This window comes from Sciurus vulgaris (assembly GCF_902686455.1).
Source record: "Sciurus vulgaris genome assembly, chromosome: 7".
Lineage (NCBI taxonomy): Eukaryota > Metazoa > Chordata > Mammalia > Rodentia > Sciuridae > Sciurus > Sciurus vulgaris.
The window spans coordinates 17,461,132-17,474,274 of NC_136467.1; the positions used below are offsets into that span (position 1 = coordinate 17,461,132).

Sequence of the window (13,143 nt, forward strand, 5' to 3'; positions counted from 1 at the left end):
ACCTAAACCAGACAGAGACACATCGAGGAAAGAAAATTTCAGACCAATATCTTTAATGAACATTGACACAAAAATTCTCAACAAAATTTTAGCAAATCACATACAAAAATATATTAAAAAGATAGTGCACCACGATCAAGTGGGTTTTATCCCAGGGATGCAAGGTTGGTTCAACATCTGGAAATCAATAAATGTCATTCACCATATCAACAGACTTAAAGTTAAGAATCACATGATTATTTCAATAGGTGCAGAAAAAGCATTCGATAAAATACAGCATCCCTTCATGCTCAAAACACTAGAAAAAATTGGGGTAGTGGGAACATTCCTTAACATTGTAAAGGCCATCTACACTAAGCCCATGGCCAATATCATTCTAAATGGTGAAAAACTGAAAGCATTCCCCCTAAAAACTGGAACAAGGCAGGGATGCCCTCTTTCACCACTTCTATTCAACATCGTTCTTGAGACTCTAGCCAGAGCAATTAGACAAACCAAAGAAATTAAAGGGATACGCATTGGAAAAGAAGAACTCAAACTATCCCTGTTCGCTGATGACATGATTATATATTTAGAGGAACCTGGAAATTCCACCAGAAAACTCTTAGAACTCATAAGCGAATTCAGTAAAGTAGCAGGTTACAAGATCAATGCTCATAAATCCAATGCATTTTTATATGTAAGTGATGAATCTTCAGAAAGAGAAATTAGGAAAACTACCCCATTCCCAATAGCCTCGAAAAAAATAAAATACTTGGGAATCAATCTCACAAAAGAGGTGAAAGACCTCTACAATGAGAACTACAGAACACTAAAGAAAGAAATTAAAGAACACCTTAGAAGATGGAAAGATCTCCCATGTTCTTGGATAGGCAGAATTAATATTGTCAAAATGGCCATACTACCAAAAGTGCTATACAGATTCAATGCAATTCCAATTAAAATCCCAATGATGTACCTTACAGAAATAGAGCAAGCAATTATGAAATTCATCTGGAAGAATAAGAAAACCAGAATAGCTAAAGCAATCCTCAGTAGAAAGAGCGAAGCAGGGGGTATCGCAATACCAGATCTTCAACTCTACTACAAAGCAATAGTAACAAAAACGGCATGGTATTGGTCCCAAAATAGATAGGTAGATCAATGGTACAGAATAGAGGACATGGACACAAACCCAAATAAATACAATTTTCTCATACTAGACAAAGGGGCCAAAAATATGCAATGGAGAAAAGACAGCCTCTTCAACAAATAGTGCTGGGAAAACTGGAAAACCATATGCAACAGAATGAAATTAAACCCCTATCTCTCACCCTGCACAAAACTCAACTCAAAATGGATCAAGGACCTCAGAATCAGACCAGAGACCCTGCATCTTATAGAAGAAAAAGTAGGTCCAAACCTTCAACTTGTTGGCTTAGGATCAGACTTCCTTAACAGGACTCCCACAGCACAAGAAATAAAAGCAAGAATCAACAACTGGGATAGATTCAAACTAAAAAGCTTTCTCTCAGCAAAGGAAACTATCAGTAATGTGAAGAGAGAGCCTACAGAGTGGGAGAATATCTTTGCCACTCATACTTCAGATAGAGCACTAATTTCCAGAATCTGTAAAGAACTCAAAAAACTCTACACCAAGAATACAAATAATCCAATCAACTAATGGGCTAAGGAAATGAACAGACACTTCACAGAAGAAGATGTACAAGCAATCAACAGATATATGAAAAAATGTTCACCATCTTTAGTAATAAGAGAAATGCAAATCAAAACTACACTAAGATTCCATCTCACCCCAATTAGAATGGTGATTATCAAGAACACAAGCAACAATAGTTGTTGGCGAGGATGTGGGGAAAAAGGTACACTCATACATTGCTGGTGGGGTTGCAAATTAGTGCAGCCACTCTGGAAAGCAGTATGGAGATTCCTTAGAAAGCTTGGAATAGAACCACCATTTGACCCAGCTATCCCACTCCTTGGCCTATACCCAAAGGACTTAAAATCAGCATACTACAGAGATACAGCCACATCAATGTTCATAGCTGCTCAATTTATGATAGCCAGATTGTGGAACCAACCTAGATGCCCTTCAGTTGATGAATGGATAAAGAAACTGTGGCATATATATACAATGGAATATTACTCCGCCATGAAGAATGATAAAATTATGGCATTTGCAGGCAAATGGATGAAATTGGAGAATATCATGCTAGTTGAGATAAGCCAATCTCAAAAAACTAAAGGACGAATGATCTCGCTGATAAGCGGATGAGGACATACAATGGGGGGTAGGAGGGGTTAGCGTTAGGGTTAGGGATAAGGAGGGTGGTAAGAATGGAGGAAGGAAGGACTGTATAGAGGGAAAAGAGGGATGGGAGGGGTGGGGGGAAGGGAAAAAATAACAGAATGAATCAAACATTGCCCTATGTAAATTTATGATTTTTAATAAATAAATAAATAAAAAATAAATAAAAAAGAAAGAATCTGTGGGATTCAGAAAAGTGGTCAAGGAAAGTTGCAACAGAGGTATGTGGGCAGCTTAGTGAGTAATGAGTCCAAATTGAAGCAGGAGGATAGAGAACTCTGGGTGCAAGGGAGGGGAGGGCAGAGAGATGGAATCAACATCTGACAATATTGAAATAATACTAAAAATAATAATGGCACATATAAACATTTGATAGGCATGAATGCATCGCAAATTTTTACAAGGACAATAAGAAATTCCAAGTAATTTGTGCAAGAAGTGAAACAAAATCATGAAGTACTACTTGAATCAGCAGCAAACAAAATGTAGATAGTGGCGGTGATGTAGACAGGTTATGCATATAAAATGTGGCCCTCACCATATTAGGAGGACAGAGTGGGTGAGTAGAGGTAAGGATGATGGAATAAATGATGTCCTAAGTAACTAATTCAAGAAAAAGCAGTAACAACTCGTGTAATGATCAAAAGACCCAGCTGACTGTACTGAACGTGACCAGTTCTGCAAAATTGGGCTTCACAGGGTGGGCTGGAACAGGAAATTGCCTTCTATCGCACATCTTTTGGTACTATGTGATTTTTAAATACATGCATTACTCTAATAAACTAGTTAAAAATTCTAGGAACACGGGCTTTAAAACACAGTTCCAGTAATGCCTGACTATGATAATGCTGAAAAATCTAGAACAGGGGGGAAGATCGGGAGAAGAACATCTGAAAATTCCCCTGGACAAGTAAAACTCTCCTCTCGGCATCAGTGGGAGTTACGTTGGCTTCCTGAATGGGCTTGTGGTCAATGAAATGAATGTGTCTAAGAGTTCACAAGAAACCACACCAAAAACAACACGGCGATGTGCACAGGTATGATCCCAGCATGTCACAATCAGGCACCATCTGCAAGATGGGAAAAGCTGGGGCGTTCGATGCTCATAAAAGCGTCTGAGACGTTGAAGAAAAAATGCAAACCAAGAAATGATATTTCTACTTGAAAAAGATTGAGTTGGACAAAAATAGAAGCTTTCATTGTGAAGGGTTGAGTCACGCAAATGGAGGGACTGTGCTTCACCCCAGTGGGGGGTACATTTTATAAGCAAAGAATGTCAGGGGGGTAAGGCCACAGAGCCCAGGGCAGAGAGACGGTTCTGAATCCTCTGTCTGGGGCTCTTTCCACATGACCACACTAATCCCTGGGTGGACAGGGACCTTGGTGATTGAGGCATTGTGAAAGCAGGAAGCTATGAAGTCTTTTATAAAGATCAATCATCGACCTCTGGGGTCAGGTCTCTAATCTCTGCTCAAACTGCAGGAGCAGTTCAGCTTTGTGGAGTTAGCAGGAAAGTCCCCAAATTGAAATTTTGGGTGACTAATTCTACCCCCTAGTCTTACTCAATGTAAAGCCTATGACTATCAGCACAACTGGAAACCACTTATAGTAGAAGTGATTGAATTCTAAAGTAGAAGAAATTCACCTCTGAGCACAGAGGAGCGTGGCTACACCACACACCCGGATGTCATCAGCCAGCTTTTCATTCGGGGAAATGAATCATGAGAGGAAAACTGCACAGCCCCAAGTCTGGCTGTGCCATGGAACCCGGGAGGCACAGGGGAGCATTTGGGGCTTTCCAGAGGCAAAGGCTGGGACCAGAAGAGATCAAGGTGCATGGGTTGAAGGTGGGAATGAAAGAAAGCAGTCAGCAGGGTTCATCCCTCAGTGCCCCAGGGACAGTGTTGGGGGACACAGACAGCTCAGGGTTGGGTCAGGCAGTGACTGGGAACAAGAGGGGAATCCATGCTGGTGAGCTTGGGAAATCTAGTCAGGCAGACACTGGTTGGCATCTGGAGATGTGAAGTGGGACCCCAGGGCTCAGAGCAAGGCACACAGGGCTGGCAGAAGCCAATGCATGTCCAGGACTAGCTGGCGGCCGGGTCCCAGGTGGGGAGACTGGGAAGAAAGCAAGGAGGAAGGCTTCCATCACACAGGGGAGCAGAGGACCTGGGGGAGTTCCTGACATGCTGTTGGTGGGCGAGAGCGCTTGGGGTGGTGGTCAGGACAGGAAGAGGGTGGGAAACGGGGGAGGGTGACACGGCACTCTGGCAGCTGTGGCTTGGCCACTGGTTCTGGGAATGGTAGTAGTGACTCAGTCCTAGGTTGCCCCACAGGGAGTATTGAGGCTGCTGGTCCAGTTTCTGGCTCAGGCAGGGTAGTTACTTCTTCCTTCCTTCCTTCCTTCCTTCCTTCCTTCCTTCCTTCCCTCCCTCCCTTCCCCTCCCTCCCTCCCTTCCTTCCCTCCCTTCCTTTCCTCCCTCCTTCCTTCCTTTCTTTTTCTTTTCTTTCTTTTCCTTCCTTCCTTCCTTCTTCTTTCCTTCCTTCCTTCTTCCTTCCTTCCTTCCTTCCTTCCTTCCTTCCTTCCTTCCTTCCTTCCTTCCTTCCTTCCTTCCTTCCTTCCTTCTTTCTTTCTTTCTTTCTTTCTTTCTTTCTTTCTTTCTTTCTTTCTTTCTTTCTTTTCCCTTCTTCCCTTCCTTCCTTTTCTTTCTTTCTCTGTGTGGTGTAGGGGCTTGAACTTGGGGTCTTGTACATGCCAGGCAGTGCTCTTCTGCTGACCTACATCTCTAGCCCATTTTCTCCACCTTTCCACCACCCTGCTCCAGAGTTGGCAGACTGCAGACACTCAAACACATATTTACACTTGCTGAATGTACTTGGTGAATTTTTCTGAAAATCATACTTAAAATTAATACATTCCAGGTAATTATTATATTCAGTAAAACAAACAAGAGTGGGAGCAGGTTAAAGATACATTTAATAAGCTGCAATTTAGGCTTTCATAAAACAAACACATCCAGAGGCTCCTCCTTGTGGGGTGGGGATTCTGTAAGCTGAATAAAGCTATCAGCCTGGGGTCAGAGAGTGCCCTAGAGGAAAATGTTCTCCAGAAACCCTAAACTTTCAGGAGGTAAATTAGTATTTACGTTGTGTTAATTCTTAACTATTGCCTAATAGCTGCAATTGAACAGTTATATGCTGATGCTTACATTTTTAAATGCTGTTTTAACAATCTAGCACTACTGTTCCTAACTTCCCAAGCACCCCAGGAGAAAGATATCAGATTTTCCAAATTACTGGCCTAAAATAATATGCTGGTGATCCTATAATGATTTCTTTTCTTTCTTTCTTTCTTTTTTTTTTTTTTTTTTCTTTCCAATGCTGGGGATCAAACCTGGGGCCTTGCACATGCTAAGCAAGTACTCTACCACTGAGCTATATTCCCAGCCCCAAGGATGATTTCTGAACTTACTTTTCTTACTGAATAGAGACCACCTATAGACATTATTTTTAAGCTTCCACCTCAACTGCGATATGCACTATAAATGCTTATTGCCTGTTAACCTCTGAAATAGTAACTAAACATGAAGAATATTTTTAGAAGGGAGCAAGTTTATGGTGTTTTTTTGGCGGTTCTGGTAACAGAAGCTTAAATGCATCTTCTGTCACTTTGGAGAGCAGTGCTGTTGCATGGGATTTAGTAACTGTGGACAAGTTGTTGAGCCTTTTTGAAGTTTGGCTTCCTTGTTTAAAAAATGGGAAAGAATATTTGCTTCTTCAACTTCAGAAGATTCATTAAAGAGTCAAATGGGACCATCTATTTGAAAGAGTTTTAGAAACTTTAAATTGCTCTGCAAGTAATTATTACTTAGGAATTGTTACTGGTTTTGTGATCCACAACCATTACTGAGATATGACTGCTGTATAATAAGGAGTTTGTCGTTTGAATATGAATGGATGCTCTCTATCTCACACACGCACACACACAAGATTCAGTTTCAACATTATTAGAATCTGAGTTCAGGATGCTGCTCCATAAAAGACTTTGTGGAAAATGTGATAGTAGATGAACCAATAGAGTGGGTTCTTTAAACAATTTGATTAATTTAAATTTGAGTTTCCCTTGGCCATTACTGTGTCTTTTGAGGCTCCAGAGTATTTTTTGAGTTTTTGTATTAGCTTAAAAGCAATAAGAAAGTGGGAAATAAAAATAGAAATGGAGATAGAACTTGTTTAATCCAGGCTTTGCAGAATGATGGTATTTTAAAACTGTACATGTGTGTTCACCCATTATATAAACTCCAGCCTGCATATGCTGAGTTTGTATTAGGAATACATTGGTACTTCCTTGGAAAAAATGGAGAGATGCCGCCACCTGCTGGACAAAGGTAATAATTGAATAACAGTGTTGTGAAGCAATGTAATTTGGGGTATGGAGAAATTTTTCAAGAACTGAACCTTCAGTATTTTGCTTAAAATAAATATAGGACCTTACTTAAAGAAACTCACCTTACAGATGAATTTAAGTGTGCATATTAGCCATTCGTTTGCAAATGCGCCATTCCTTTGGAATTGGTTACACATATTTCCTTTTTAACAATTTACCAGGCAGCCCATAAATATCCAGTGAGTTTTCTACTGTGGCATCTAAGTTTACATTTGCAATGAAAATAAGTTGAAAATTAATACTAATGTAAAGCTAGTGACTGAAAGTATTTAAAATACAAGGTATAAGAAGTGGACATAAGAATTTTCAAGTCCTCAAGGAAGGAGGAAGGAAAAGATTAAAGCTAGTTCATACAGTTCTGTGTGTATGTGATAGGTGGCGCTATTGAAGCAAGATAGCTTGGTTACTGGCCAAGTCAAGGGTTTAGAAGAGGGAGGTTCACTTGACTGTTCTTATTACAAACATTCACATGTTCCTTGTCTTTCATTACTTTGTTTATTTTGGCCTGTACCTCTACTGTGATTTTTGTTCCTTAAAGTTATGACTAAGAAAAATTTTAATAGCTTATAGCATGTCAATTTTTAAGAATTAGGGAGAGAGCCGGGCATGGAGGAGCATGCCTATAATCCCAGCAGCTCGGGAGGTTGAGGCAGGAGGATCACGAATTTAAAGCCAGTCTCAGAAACTTAGTGAGACTCTAAGCAACTCAGTGAGACTCTGTCTCTAAATAAAATACAAAAAAGGGCTAATCTTTTTATACAATCAATACACACCTGCATTTTCCCCCCCAATAACAGGACAAACACTAAAGAAAAATAGCCAATGGAGAGTTTGCATATTAATTCAGTTTTTCGGATGGTCAGTTAATTGATAATGATTAAGAGGCAAAAGATCCCTTAATATCTTACATTTTAGGTTTTTTTCTCTCTGTTCTCTAAGCGAACTTAGTTATAATTTTTGTTTGTTTGTTTGTTTTTGCATTGCTGGGGATGGAACCCCGGGCCTTATACATGCTAGGCAAATGCTCTACCACTGAGCTACTAAATTCTTTAATAAAGCACAGGAATAATGATGTTAGGAGTGCTGTGAGAGTTGAGCCTTCAAATGCACAGATGAGGTGGTTCTGGTATGAAATGATGAGTGTGACCTGCAGCTACTCTTCCTTGACTTAGTTGACACTGAGTTGAGATTTGTAGCTATGAGGTGACTCATCTTTGCAGATGTAAGATATACTGAAAAGCTGGTCAGGAGTGCAGGTTCCTGTCCTGCCCTCTGCCTCAGGGACACAGAAACTCTTCCTGACAGAGACCATGGACCTGCTTGGTGTGCAATACTATCACAGGACAGTGTCATGAGAAGATGCCCAGGAGGCCACAAAGCACATTTTGTGATGTGCATGCTCTGTGGCAGCCCAGAGCATGATAGGTGATATTCAAAATATGTAACAACCTCTTCCACTGAAGGACGGAATTCAGAGCAGTGGGCAGGGTCCTGAAGACCCCTCTGCCATGATTCACTCCTTTTGCTACATCATTGTTGAGAAGCGGGGCGGACTGGGCAACCAAGCGTAGCTTGAAGGTGGCAAGGGAGACCGAACTATTTAAACAGGTGGAATAGCCGCGCTGTTGGCCCTGGGCTGTGGAAGCCTTTCACCTGCTGCACAGGATACCAGATGTCCCTTGTTCTCTCCAGCTCTCCAGGGTATTTAATACACTGCTATGCCAAACTCCCAGGGGAAAAAGCTTTGATTTACAGGTGGAAAGATTGTGGCTGAAGGCAAACGAGCTAATAATGATCCCATTTTTCAGAAATCTTTTCTATTTTGACGCATTTACAGATCATAGGATGAAGGTCACAGTTTCTGAGACCTCACATACTAAGTGGAGAAAGCAGGATGTCAAGAGGAAATGTACCAACAGCAGCCAGGTAAGTGGACCTTCTGGGTGGTTTATATGTATTTAAGAAGCACCAGGACCCACATGTCCTCATCTAAGTCACCAGGTCTACACCCTGTGCTGGGTGAAGTCCCTCAGCCTCAGATCCAAGGATAGCTGATGTTGTGTGACGTGGAAGGGGACTCTCATGGTGATTCACCAATACTCTCCCCAAACACTGGGACAAGACTGCATTCATTTTATTTGATAATGATGTGTTGCCAAATTTCAGTCAGCCTTTTATCTCATACTGCTTATTAAACACACAATGTATATTTTACACACACACACACACACACACACACACACACACTATAAAAGAGGAAATCAAAGATGAAAAGAACCATGGCTCATGCAAACCATTCACCTCCAATGTAGCCTAGCCTAGGCTAAACCTCTCCTCACACAGAGCCGAGTTCATGTTGTCTGATGGAGCTAAAAATCACACGGCAGAGCTCTTTCGGTTCTTCATATTTAAATTCTGTAAACTCCTTAAATTGCCTGCTATTGAAAGGGCAAATGAGGACCTAAGTTTCCAAAACCAGCTATTTAAGGTTTATTATGCTTCTAGCAATTCAAACCACACATCCTGCTGAGAAGACACACCCGCCGGGCACACCTTGAGGTTTCCTGCCTGTTCCTCCAAGTAGGTGAATTGGACTTTATCTCTGAGACAGACTAAGGCTGCACCTACTGCTGATGGAGCCTTGGTACCTTCCAGTGACAAAGGCATGGTTGGCATTCCCTGCTCGGGTGTCTGCTACCTTTGGGTGTCTTCCAAATGCTCTTTATTTTTACAAGGCAAAATGCCATCTGCAACCTCAGGACAGAACCAACCATCAACAGGTCAGCGAACAGGCTGCTTGTGGCAGCTACAGATTAAGGAGCCTAGAGAAGAAACAAGCAATGTTATGTATCTTTCTTTCCAAGCTAAATAATGAGAAAACAGTGATGAATTTCTGAGAGTTATTATTTCTACAATGACACCGTGGGCCACCCTTGCAATTGCTTTGCCACCTTCCGTTTCTTGCTTCTACCTGGAGACCACTCAGGCACAATAAACTCTAGACTGTATTTTCGATTTGCTACTCTATTCTGTTGCTGGCACTTTAGTAGATGGAGTGCCTTACACAATGGCAGGCAGGCTACTACTTCCTGATCAGCTACTTCCTGATAAGAATGGCTCTCTCCCACGCACGCACGTCTCCATCCATGGACTCCAGCTGTGTACACGAGGACCCAAGTGGGGTTCACCCAGCAACATGCTCAGGACAGGGTTGATGGAGAATGTCGCCAATGTCGTTTTCCACGAGGGCAAATGGATCAAGACTAAACATGGTGGGTTTGTGTTTGGACCTGGAGCTCAGGGTTTTAGAACCAACAGCTCATAGTTCTCACCTTCTTCTGCAAGCCAGGGGAACCGCCCCTCGGAAACACAAAGATCATGCCACTCTTTCATTCCCAAATCCTTTCCAAGGTGTGCGACCCTTGAAAAGAAACAGACTTCCCTGGGGAAGGGCTTGCCTGTGGGTGGAGTTACCTGGGTCCTTGTAGATGCTGAGCACACCCTTGAAGTAATGAGGTAAAAATCTTTCCAGTAAAAGCAGCACATCTTCCAACTCCTCCAGAATGCCCACGAGCAGGAAGTTTTCATTCACGTTCAGCTTTGCACGTTCAAGGGCCCACTCACCAGGCTCCCTTTATGGAGATGAAAATCACTTTGAGATCAAAGATTCATTTTTGCAAGGCAGCAACACCACCCAGAAAGCTCACAGCTCCTGCCCCCACCCCTTGACCTGTGTAACTGCAAATCCCGTTTCCTTCCAGGACCAGCCCACGCACAGGTCCACAGCCTGCCTTGGCTAGTCTCTCCTCGGTTATTTTCACCTGTGCTTAAGGTCCAGGTCCCTCCTTGAATGGAGTGAGCCCTGCCTACATATTTATTGAAAGACAAATACAAACAAGGGCATTTAGGTCCTGACAAACGTTGATTCGGGGTGATCAGAAGCACAGCTTTTTATTAGAAGGACCAAACAGAACAATAAAGAAGTTCGAAGTTTAGAAATAAGAAACTTAACTGACACTGTATTTCTAAAGAAATCAAAACAAGTGTCCAGTCATGCCTGCTAATTGTCTTATTCTTTTAAAGAATTGAAAAAGGAAAATCGTTTTTTTTTTTTTTTTTAATTATTAATTACAGAAGGGAAACATTTTAATCTCCTTTGTAGGCCAAATCTCTGAGCCTCTGGGCCAGCATTTATATAAGCAAGAAAAGTCAAGGAGCTGGGCTCCAGGCCTGGTTGTCACTTACCACTTGGAGAAACTTGAGCAAGCCAAGTTCTCTTTTGAAAAAGTGTAGTAATGATCCTTACCTACCCCTACAGAATCGAAAAGGTGGAACAAGATAATGTCTGGAAGTTCTGAAAAGCATTACTAGTGTGCCCAGATCCAGCATCATGAGTACTCCACGTGAGGTTAGGAAACTGGCAACTTGAGAAATATTTTAGGGGTTCGAACCATGGTTCTTTCAATATGTATCTCCATTGTGATCAGAAAGTGAGTCATCTAGTCACATGTCTTCCCAGTGTCTGAAGCAACTAGGATGAACTGGAAAGTGTTTATAACTGGGTGAGCATGTGGCTGTGTGTCGTGAAGCAGAGACTGACACTGCTGGGCCCAGAATTCAGACCACAGCAGGTTCTTGCATTACCGGAGCTAAACAGCCCAGCGCCAGGACCCACCTGATAACTACGCAGAACTCACAGCAGAAGCAATAAAGCGCCATGAGTGGGTGGCAGTCTAGGCCCAGCTGTTCCCGCTCGCCTCTTTAGGGACACGAGGATGCTCTAACCAACGTTCCCTTTTGGGGACAATGTCCCTTCTGGTAACAGTCTTTATGTCCCATCAAGCAAAGATGACGGCTCCGTGCGGCTGCTGTTTCTTCTCTGGCTACAGACATTTGTCCAGTCCCGGGTTCCCACCTGGCTAAGCGGGAGCCACCGGGAGGCTCAGGAAAGCCTGCACCCACCTCGGAGCCTGCGATTAGCTGAGGGTTCTGAACAAGTTCCCCAGGGAGGCTCTGCAGGAGGTGGCACAACACACTCTGAGGGTGTTGGCTCCCTGCTAAGTCACTTTGTAAAGAAGGTCACGCTTTCCAGTAGGGCTGACGGGACCACGGCTCTACTAGTCTGTTTCATGAGAGAGTCACCACTGAATTCTGGGTGTGGATTTCCAGGGTTTCAGACCCAGGAAACATGCCAGGGACAGCTGTTGGTTAAGTACAGTCACCACTGTGGTGCAGGTGCCCCTGTCTTGGGGACTGAGTGGTGACAGCCATGTTTAGGTATAAAAAAGGGTCTGGATGGCATTCTGGTTACACAGTTGTACAAGGAGGTCCCAAGGCCTCTATCAAAGTCTCAAATGACATCTTTGAAGAGCAATAGTAAATATGAACTCTATTCCAGAAGGCTGACAGGGCAGGATACAGAAGAGTCCCACAGAGTCAGTCTGGTGGTGTCCTGCCCTCATGCAAATAGCAAGCCGTAAGCCTGTGACTTTACCTGCATCTGGGATGCTGTCCACAAAAATAAGGAATGATGTAAAATAACCTGGGGTTGGAACACTCAGGGTAGTTTTCAAGAATGCACTCGTTGATATCCTAGAAGAGAAAACAGCAGTGAGATACCTCGTGGTCTATGCAGTGGTTTGTTGAATCGCACACATTGGAAGAAAAATGAATACTTAAATGACAAGGGCAAGCTTTGGATGGGGGCACAGAATTCACAGACTTCCTGAGAAAACTTCCTTTATGCCTCCCAACACCTGGTTTAATTGACCAGGTACACATATGGCCCCAGGCCAGTTTAGAGGGCACCAGTTCAGTGGACTACACCGCATCTCTACCTTCAGGGTTCAAAGGCTGAGCCTGGATCACAAGCATTGTGAGAATAATCTACCCAACAAGATCTGCTATGGCCCCAGCAGTTACCAGCCAATCAGTAGGTGCATAGCTGGTACTTAATAAATTTAGCATAACTTAGTTCTTAATAAGTTCTGACTTAGTTACATACCAGGAAGGGCAACCCTGTAGAAATGAATTTCCCTGTGTATCCACACAGTCAAGGAACAATGATTGAGTATCTGCAACAGTCTCATTAAGGGCTTGCACAATTCAGAGGGGTTGCAAAATGATTTCTAAGGTTTTACTTGATTAGAAAGTGACAAGATATTTGTCTAGGAGCATCCTCTCACTTTCAAAGGCAGCCGTGTGGTACCCAGATTTTCTATTCTTAAGTGAGGCTGAACTTGGTGTCTCTGTTAGCATTATGGGAACTTGAAATGTCTTGGGACAGGTGACTAGGAGGGCTCAGAAGTCACCGTTCTCAAGGCAGACCACACCAGATAGCCTAGAGGAGACACACCTGGTTCTTAGGTGTTTCTAAGGAGAACAGATA

At 42.7% G+C, this 13,143-nt stretch overlaps 1 protein-coding gene and 1 long non-coding RNA gene across 4 annotated transcripts in view; one reads left to right on the forward strand and one right to left on the reverse strand.

The window, feature by feature from the left end:
- The window catches only part of UST (uronyl 2-sulfotransferase), a 277,664-nt gene that overhangs the window by 46,377 nt on the left and 218,144 nt on the right, over positions 1–13,143 (reverse strand). For all 3 annotated transcript variants that reach the window (XM_079146881.1, XM_079146879.1, XM_079146880.1), the window contains exons 6-7: positions 12,250–12,347; positions 10,230–10,387 (exon numbers count right to left, since the gene is read on the reverse strand). In XM_079146881.1, the coding sequence (XP_079003007.1) occupies positions 10,230–10,387; positions 12,250–12,347 (256 nt within the window). The remainder of the gene's footprint in view (positions 1–10,229; positions 10,388–12,249; positions 12,348–13,143) is intronic.
- The window catches only part of LOC306665415, a 461,853-nt gene that overhangs the window by 12,115 nt on the left and 436,595 nt on the right, over positions 1–13,143 (forward strand). The gene's annotated exons all lie outside the window — the stretch shown is intronic.